Here is a 9,935-nt window from a genome sequence, read left to right on the forward strand (position 1 = left end):
ACAGTCCATTTCTTGATGACACATTCTGATAATTTCTTTTAGAGGAACAATCGTTTCAATTCTCTCTCCTTTATTATAAAATCCGTCAAATATCACATTTCCAGACTCATCATATTCTGTTCCTCTGTACTGGCGATTACTGTTCTCAAAATGTCCATCGTACCAAATTCTTCGAGGCTCATCAAAAATAGTGCATCTTCCTATATATGATTTTTCTATTCCTTCCCTCCATTCACTGATTCGACTGATCTCGCCTTTTTCATCATAGAAGTAGCAAATCCCTTCTATTCTACAAATATCATCTCGTTGAGTAATGCTAATCAGTCTCCCGCCTTCATCATATTCCTTCCAATATCCTGGCATTTCTTTTAGAGGAACAATACTCTCAACTTTCTTTCCGTGGTCATAAAAGCCGTCAAATCTTGTATTGCCATCCTCATCATTTTCAACTCCTCGACCTTGAAAAGTACCTTTTTCATAACGTCCCTTATACCAAATTCTTCGAGGCTCGTCAAATATCTCGCAGTATCCAGTATCTGACATTTCTTTACCTTCTTTCCATTCACTGATTCGATTGATCTCGCCTTTTTTATCATAGAAGTAACAAATCCCTTCATTTCTACCATAATCATCTCGCCCAGTAACACTAATCAGTCTCCCATCTTTATCATATTCTGTCCAAAATCCTGGCATTTCTTTTAGAGGAACAATCGTTTCAATTCTTTCCCCTTTTTCATAAAAGCCGTCAAATAACACTTTTCCAAACTCATCGTACTCTGTACCTTTCCATTGACGATATCCGTCCTCCAAAGTCCCTTTAAACCACAGTATACCTTCACTATCGTACAGTTTGCACGGGCCACTGGCTGTTCCGTTCTGAAAATATAATTCCGCTATTTTTATGTGTTCCCCTTTGTAAACATATGCAAGGCCATGTATATCCCACTTATTCATAGGTGTTTCAATTTGATAAGCTTGATTAGAATGCTGTATTGAAAGTCTCCAGAAACCATTGTTTCTTTCCATTAAATGAAAGGGAAACAGCGATCCTGTGATTCTAGTATTCCAAGGATGAATATCCCGTTTTGCCATATACATAAAATTTGTGGTTTAACATTGTCAGTTTAGATTTCTTCCTATTTGTGTTTATGAAAAATAGCAATACTATGATTTTTATTTATGCTGCTTAATAATACTTTGTTATATACACATACTAAGGGGTACTCAATGAAGTATCTGTTCTTTAGCCGAAGTCAAATTGTTGGATGTTTCATAATAAGAGGAGTATATCCATGGCATTATTACTCAAAACTAGATGTGAGACGATGCTGCGTATTTTGGTTAATCAGCTGTGTTTCTCATTATCCTTATCTAAAACAACAAGAATTCATTGTATATTGTATAAATGGCTTGATCATCTGTTAGTTGCCAAATATAGTCATATCAACTGCAGTGGCATTCTTAAACTCCTTTGTAAACCTATTTTGAGCAGTTAGCTCATAAAACTTGTTTTCTCCTATTCTGTTCATTTTCCGTATTTTGTTTTGATTTTTGTGTTATCCAGTATAATGAGATTCCGACATTAGTACGTGTGTTCACACATCGACCTACCTTATACAAGAACTTCTCTTGAAATGATGTAGCAATGCATTAATTGGTTTCCACTCTATGTTTATTACAAAATAAGATATAAAATGTGGTATTAACAAGTATGTAACGAGGTTTATTCTGAATAGAAATTATGGAAATGCAATATTTGTGTCCATTTCTTCTATACGAAAAAGAATCACTTTTATATCTGTTATTCAAAATAGCACTCCCTGTCTGAAATAGAAAGCAAAATGAAAATATCATTAACAAGTCTTTGTACTGGTTATGGAGATCTTGATTCAGAATTTATCCTAGATTCAGATTCTTCCAGGTACAATTAAATACGGTCATTCCATGTAGAATACTCTTTAATGTTCGTGATGGGACACAACGACTTTGTGCTGAGCATTCTCTACGTCTCTCTAGGTTAAAGGTTGTATTTATTTCTCGATTATCGGTTGATACTCTTGGGGGTCTTCCTGGTATGGTTATGCGTGTGTATATTTAACTATTTAGGAATGATCCTTTCGATATATGATATGGGAGTCCGCGAATTAGTCATTTATGGACCTGAGGGCATCTGCTCATACATAGAATCTATCCAACTATTTATCACCAGGTATCCTGTTTTTTCATACCAATTTTAAAGAGTCGATCTGCGATTGACGGTTGTTGAGGTAGAGGCAGATATCCCGGTGGTGGAACTTCATAAGGGTCTTAGCGTTCGTCCTTTTATGTTGTCCTCAGGAAATTCTAGTTATACTCGAGAGGAAGTGCACCTGGCAGGTATTCACAGATTGTTGATGGCATGCTAGATTATATGGATCTATCGTTTTCCCGCATTTGTCGAAAAGTACCTGTATTGGACTCTGAAATATCCTATTTAATTGATATTCCCTCTATAAAGGGCAAGTTTCGTCCAGACTTGGCTATCCGTCTGGGGGTTCCAAGAGTAACAACGAAAAAGGATTTCTGATGTAGGGAGAGATGTTCCGAACTCTGTGTGAGGGTGGTTCCGTGAAGGTAGGAAGTAGGATAATTACCAGCGACATGGTAATGGATCCTCCTTCACGTGGTCCTTCTGTGTTGCTGCTCAATATTCATCAATTGAAACTATTAGCAAGATTCGAGTCATCTCCTCTTCAAGAATTGATTCGCTCTTCGTTTAAATTTCGTTTCTTCTCGATTTTAGGGATGTTCTTTCTGCAGTGTATTTGAACTGTCCCTCCGCGATCGCCAAGCAAATTGAAACGCCAGCTTCCGTGGAACGAGTCGTTCTTCCTGACTCGCACTTATATTACCCTGTTGTTCATACAGCCAGCACAATTGTATGCTCGCATTTACGAATGATTTTCCCTTTGCTTTTCCCAGAGATCGCTGTTTCGCCGATGTTGCCCTATGGAGATTGTCACTATATGGTATTTCTTTCGAGGAGAATGTAGTGTAGCAATGCAGAGAATGCTTTTCGCTCGCTCCTTTTAAGCCACATACCTTTTTGCCCCCTCCTCCACCTGAGTTTATTACGCAGCTGACAGATGAGGAGAAAGAGTTGGGCGCAAAGGTGGCGGCGACATTCGAAGAGGCTAAACCGACGAATATTCCGGGCTCGCTTCTCTTTCTGGGAACTGGTTCGGCAGTACCTTCCAAGTATCGAAACGGTAAGGTTGGTGTGGATTGCCGATTGTCTAGTAAGTTCGATGCTTCTTGAACTTCCTTCCGGCGAGTTTGCTCTTTTAGATTGTGGCGAGGGAATGATGGTGCAGCTGTTGCGCTTGTATCCGACGACGTGGAAGTCGATTCTTCTGCGTCTACGTTTCGTGATCATAAGCCATTCTCATGCTGATCACCATCTTGGGCTTCCTCTGCTGCTCCGTTATTATAGAATGGCGCGAAACGGACAGCAAGATGGAGTAGAGACAGTGGATGGAATGGATGAAGTGGATGGAATGAGTGGAGTGGATGAAGTGAATGGAATGGATGGAATGAACGCATTGAATGAATTGAATGGTATGGATGAAAATAACCATTTCACTGGAGTGGATAGAGAGAGCAAAATGCGTGAGTTGAAGACATCGAAAGAGCCAATTCACAGTGACTCTACGAATCAATCCATTCAATCAGACACTCCGCACACATCTCCGATTTTGGATAACACGCCAAATTCGAGCACGTGTTTTAGCTCCGAGAACACTCCTAACTCGATTCATTCCATCTCATCCAACACATCTCGTTCGTCAACCCACTCTCCTGACCTCCCAAGTCGCATGTTTTCTGAAAAACGAATTCAGCAAGCTGATAATCGCCTTCTTATTTTCGGTCCTCCTCGAGTTGGCGTGTTTTTACACCATTTAGCACACTTGATTCCTTCTCTCAACGCCTCCTTCCATTTCGTTTCCCTTCAACTTCCGAACGCTCCCTTTTACATCCCTCCCGATTGCCACACTCCTTCCATCGTCACGTCCGCGGCGACCGCCACGTTTCCGATCCCTCGCGGGGTTTCGGTTACCCAAACTCCGCGTGGAAGCCTGCAAATTGCTTTTCCTTCAGGAGTTCTCACCGTGTTTCCAGTACTGTCGTGAGACGGCTTTGATTTACAGGTATTGCACACTGACGACTCGGTAGCGACGTTGCTACAGACAAACAAACTGACCCTTCTTTATACAGGCGATGGAAGACCTGCTTTCGATGCCTATAAATATCTACCCGACGGAACTGTAGACTTCAAATGAAATGAGCTACTTGATAGAAAATCGATATTCTAGTAAATGAAAGCACCTTTACAAAGGAACACCTAGATGCGGCGATTGCCAAGAACCATTGCACAATGGAGGAAGCAATCGAGGTTGGAAAGATGCTAAATGTCAGATACACAATTCTCACGCACTTTTCGCAGAGATATCCTAAAAACGTTAACCACGATCAAGGAGCACGGAATGAAGAGATATCGACAGTAACTTTGCAGGAACGCGCAGGAAGTTACAAAACGTTTGTGTGTGCTCACGATTTGATGAAGATCAAATTTGATCATTTGGATGCCATATGTCAGCTGCGAGAAGACATAGAAGCCTGTTTTGTAGATGAAGATGATTCTTTCTCTTTTTGTTTAAAATGGAACTTTTCATATACCAGGGAGTTACATTTTCACGTGCGTATGGTTGTTTTACGTATTATTATTATTACAGGTCTTTTACTTGATGAGTTCAGATTATATATTTAGCCAGATTAGAGAATCCTCGGATGTAGGTGTTTTTTCGATCGTTTAGGGATAGTGGTGTGAATCGGGGTATGAGGGTCTCTGCCTTGATGTTATTGATAAATATTGGTGGGGAGTACTCATTGAGGTAATTATCTTCTTTATCACTTTCTCGATCATTGGAAATGTTTTTCTGTTGCTTTTTTTCGATCTTAGTTGTGCGATGAATTTTTAGTTCCTAGTCTTGAAATTATGAGTGTCAAGCTGAAGCTTAAGGAAGATGTAGCTGGAGCTTCGTTTTTAGCCTTTGGTGCCTCGGCCCCTGAAATTGTCATTAGCATTATTACCACAATCCAGGGAGGTGACAACGTGGATCTTGGTGTTGGATCCATCATTGGGTAGTTCTCTTATATTGCCCAATCAGGCATAGATCTGGAATGATTGGATTGATGCTAATTCCTGGTGTTTGCGGACTTGCTACAAAGCGTGATTTGGAGTTGAAACGTCGTCCTCTGACGCGAGACGTTATTTTCTATTTGTTTTCTCTTGCCGGACTGGTTTATTTCCTCTGGGATGGAACGATCTACCCCCTGGAAGGAATTTATCTGATGCTCATCTATGTTATCTACATTGCCATCCTTATCTTCGCCCCCATGGTTCGCCGTCAATACCGAATCAAGAAGAATGTATTTGTGATGCGTCTCGTTTCCCCTAGTTAATCGACCCGAACGTTACGACATCGTTTATCACTCAGGAAGGGATGGACAGCGACGACGAGCGAGCGTATGAACCAATTGACGAGCGAGCGGATCTTACTCAGGACATCGCGATGGAAGTGGCTTGGAACCCCATCGATTCAAACGTTCCGCTGTCTCCGATGCTTCGTGTCCGCGCTTCCATTTCGAGTTTTTGATTTTTGCTGCGATTTCATCTAGGATTTTTGTCGAAGGTGGGATCTGTGTACCGCTCGTACATCGAGTTCCCTATTTCCTGGTTCTTTAGCCACGTGATTCCCAAATGCGAGCACGGTTTTGCTAGCGATCGCTCTCTGATTTGCAGGAACATCCACCGAGAATCTCTTTGTAATCACATTCCTTTTGTCGATCTTCTGGGTGGCCTTGGTGACGTTTGTGATGAGCGCAGTGTGCCAACGTTGGGTTGCTTTAGTGGAGAATCTGGGCATGATATCCTTTAATATATTTCTTTTATTTTGATTTTTTGAATTTCCAAGTCGAAAAGAATCCTTAACTGCACTCTCCTAGTGTGGGAACGCTCGTGGGAATGGTGCTCATCGGTCTTGGAGCGTCCATTGCTGATGTGATGCAGTGCTACACCGTGTCGCGAAAAGGCTATGGATCGATGGCTATCTCGAATAGCGTGGGATCCCAAATTCTTAACATCTGTGTGGGTCTGGGATTGCCGTGGACGATTAAGGGATTCTCTTCGCATCAACCGGTCCACATCCCTGGATTCGACATCGTGTCCAAGGCGGGATTTTTGCTTGGATTTGGATCGCTGGTGCTCATCGGAATCACTCTCGGACCTGCTCTGATTTACAGAGAGAACAAATGCCGTTTGGGAAAGTAGGATTGGAGATTGTGTTTAAGGGGCGTAGTGGAAAAGGACTTCTCATGACACTCATTTATGTCCTGTGTATTGCCGTTTATTCCGTAGCCACGCTTTCCGCTTGACCTGTTTGTTAAAATCACTTTTTGTACTCGCAGCTCGGATCCATATTCCGTTGTTCCTAGGTCTGCATTAACTGTAATGGATGGATATAGTATCAGTATCACAACAAGTGCAGTTACTAAGACTCCTTCCCTGAAACAATTGTTATCGTCCTTTCCGTACCATGTCTTGTCCTTTCTTGATATATCCTTCTGTGCAATTTGCTTCTTTTGCTCAGTTCCTTAAGTCTGTAGATTCCATCAATTCTCTCGATTGCAAACGCCTTTCCTGACATGAAGGCCGTTGTCTTCGATGACTTATTATGGAAATACCTCATAATGCGAGACTTTTATCCATGTTGCTACCTTGCAATGTTTTCTATTTTAGGCAAGAGGGTTTGGGATGTGCTGAATCAAGAGAATGCTCCTATGATAGATCTGTATTCTCAAGTGTACGCTGTTCTGTACTGTTATGATTTTAGAAAATGTCAACGAAAGATATTGCTTATGCAGCTAACAAAGGAAAACAGAGTGATTGAAGAGACGAATGACTTGCTTGTATTTCTCTGGCTGCAATCTGATCGATAGAGAGCTCGCGAGCGATTGAGAATAGTCTATTTAGTTGTAAATATTATCTTCTCCTGGCTCTCTCTTCCCTACTTGGGCATTCTCCAAGTCGTCATGCTTTTTCTCTACTACCAGGGAATCGTTTTTGCTTGATTGCTGGCTTCCTGTTAGATTTCAAGTTTATCCCTCGCCTTCCTTCCACTCTTCTTGATTTTGCTCATTCTGATATGTGATATTATCCTCAACTTCATTGCTTGGCTCGTCAGCACTCTGCACATCGAAACAAGCGTCCTTTCTCAACAGTGGGAGAACATGGGATTCACCTTCGTCAAATTTACTTACGAAAAGCTCTACCAGGATCGGACGCATGGCTTCTTCTGGATATTTACAATCATGATATCCCTCTTCTGTTTTGTACTGTTTTTGGGTCTCCGTGTGGATCAGTGTATGTCCTATTGCCTGTTTACACGTGTAGTCATTTCTTGGTCCTGGATGTGGGTATTTCTACCCCTATGGATCGCCTTAGTGGCTGTGTTTCGCTCTGTTCCGGTTGCAAACTGGAGTGCTGAGTAGGATTGTATTAACGTACTAAACATCGTAGAGCCTTTTTTGTATACAAGGTGATTTTGTTCCTATTTGGACTTCCCATAGCCCTGTTCACCGTTCTGTTGATGCTCAAGCTTCAGTGGTTTCCACATCTACAGTTAGTTGTGGTCTTTACGCCTCTTTGGTTTATGGATTGTGGGTGAGGTCTCTGTGTGCTATTGTAGTGACTCTGACTGTCTTTGTTCTGGGTCCTACCGTGGCAGAGTTCGTTCGGCAGTCCGTTTTGAGGAATATTCGGGGAATTCTTGATGTAAGGCTGGCGAAGAGGTCGGATGTGTAGACATTGGACCTCTTCGGGTTTTACTCGTTCGTCGTATTTCCGAAAATCGTGCTGGAGTTTCTCTATTGCGCGAAAGAATACTTCTCGAATGTGTCTGTTTCCTTTTCCTGTATTCCACTTATTGTAATTATGGTAGATCGTTGCGAATCTCGTTGATTCTAGATTTATACTTGCGTCATTACCACATCGGTCTGTTTTAGCTCCTTTCATTTTCATCAGCGTGTCTTTTCGTTTTATTCAGAGTAGTGTGTTTGTAGAAAACATCTTAAAAAAGAGTAAACAACATTGAATAGAAAGCAATTGAATTAATGAGCACCAGTCTATTCATAAGAGTATCGAATCATAACAAAACCTCGATCAAAAAATAGAGAGAACAAAACATAACAAACATACCCAAGATGGTTCCGATCGCCACATTCTATCTTTTAGCCTTTTTCACAGTACATACTTTGGGTGTGGTATATTCTAGTGATGCTGGAATCAGCTCATAAATGCTGAGAATAACCATAATGCCTGCTACGATCGCATTCATGATCGCCATGAATGTTGTTGTGAGATATTCACTAAAAAGGAGTCCGAAGACAATGGCAGCAAGTGGTTCACAGATGGATGATATTAAGCAAAGCTTGATAGCCTGCCATTTACTACACTGTTATTCAGGTCCACCGTGTGCACTTTTTTGTACTAACATAGATAGGCAGTGCGACTGCGATTCCCTCAGGAATATTATGAATAGCGATAGCGATAGCCACAACAAGTCCTCTTCCTGTGCAATGCAGAAGATAATCCCACGAAAACAAGGATGGAGGTTCCACAGCACAGACGCCTACAACGGTCGCATTAAAAACAACGAGCCCTTCAGGGAGATTATGAAGAGAAATGCCCAAAGCAGTGACTAAGCCTGTCATTTCCAAGCTGTGAGAGTTGGAAGAGTCACTGGACGAGTGTTCAATTTCAGGAATGCATTGCGTTAACAAGAGGAAAAGAATCATTCCCATAAACATCTATGTATAAAAAGCACATGTATATTCTATGTACAGCAATATTTGCTTTTAACATTCCATTTTCTCCTAAGTCGATTTGTGCATGGACCATAATGTCCATAAATGAGATCTACAAAGTTACAAACATGAATCCAAACAATTACATATAGCATAATTCCTGCAGAGAAGGAAAGCATAAAGCCGAGTATTTTAGGAGATGGAGGATAGACAAAAACGACAAAAGCTCCACCAAGTGTAGCAGCAAGAGCCGATATAGTTGTAAGGAAAACAGCAAGATAAGGATGTTTATATTCATCAGGAATAGCTGAAAACTCTGAATCAGAATTGTGATTGTGATTGTGATTGTGATTGTGATTGTGATTGTGATTGTGATTGTGATTGTGGTTGTGGTTGTGATGATGGGAGTGATGATCAAAGTTGTGGGAAAGATCAGAAGGTGCATCACTATTATGTTGGCTTGAATCTTGGCTATTAGAAGAGGTTACAGTCTTGTGCTCAGGACACAATTCCTTCTCTTTATCATTTGTATCTTCGAGAGGTACTTCATTTGTATCTTCTTTTGGTTTCAAATATTCGTCAGTTGATTCTTCTCTATCATTTGTCTCTTCAGGAACTATTTCACTTGATTCTTCAGGAACTATTTCATTTGTTCCTTCGGGAACTATTTCACTTGATTCTTCAGGAACTATTTCATTTGTTCCTTCGGGAACTACTTCATTTGTCTCTTCAGGAACTATTTCATTTGTTCCTTCGGGAACTACTTCATTTGTCTCTTCAGGAACTATTTCATTTGTTCCTTCGGGAACTATTTCACTTGATTCTTCAGGAACTATTTCATTTGTCTCTTCAGGAACTATTTCATTCGCCTCTCCTTCAGAAACGGATGTTTCCTGATCCAAGATTACGCGCTCTTCCACAACGTTTTCTGGCAAAACTTCTACTTCTACAGGAAGGTTCTTGACCGACTGGTCTGGAATCAATTCCTTTTCCCCTTCTTGATAGCTATTCTCCGTTTCTTGATTTTGCAT

At 41.0% G+C, this 9,935-nt stretch overlaps 2 protein-coding genes; one reads left to right on the top strand and one right to left on the bottom strand.

The window, feature by feature from the left end:
* Nucleotides 1-4,784: 4,784 nt before the first annotated feature.
* GSBLH_T00004694001 (uncharacterized protein) lies at nt 4,785-6,220 on the top strand (the record flags this gene model as incomplete). XM_013043646.1 has 7 exons in its annotated part: nt 4,785-4,847; nt 4,881-4,970; nt 5,000-5,181; nt 5,214-5,469; nt 5,499-5,688; nt 5,719-5,811; nt 5,843-6,220. 7 exons carry the CDS (start codon nt 4,785-4,787, stop codon nt 5,995-5,997), a joined length of 1,029 nt encoding a protein of 342 aa, XP_012899100.1. The 3' UTR covers nt 5,998-6,220.
* Nucleotides 6,221-8,140: 1,920 nt separating this feature from the next.
* Nucleotides 8,141-9,007, bottom strand: GSBLH_T00006869001 (uncharacterized protein; the record flags this gene model as incomplete). Its single annotated transcript, XM_013043647.1, has 5 exons — nt 8,141-8,223; nt 8,297-8,321; nt 8,352-8,547; nt 8,570-8,907; nt 8,942-9,007. 5 exons carry the CDS (start codon nt 9,005-9,007, stop codon nt 8,141-8,143), a joined length of 708 nt encoding a protein of 235 aa, XP_012899101.1.
* Between the last annotated feature and the right edge of the window lie 928 nt (nt 9,008-9,935).

This window comes from Blastocystis hominis (assembly GCF_000151665.1).
Source record: "Blastocystis hominis, Singapore isolate B (sub-type 7) whole genome shotgun sequence assembly, scaffold_8".
Taxonomy (NCBI): Eukaryota; class Bigyra; order Opalinata; family Blastocystidae; genus Blastocystis; species Blastocystis hominis.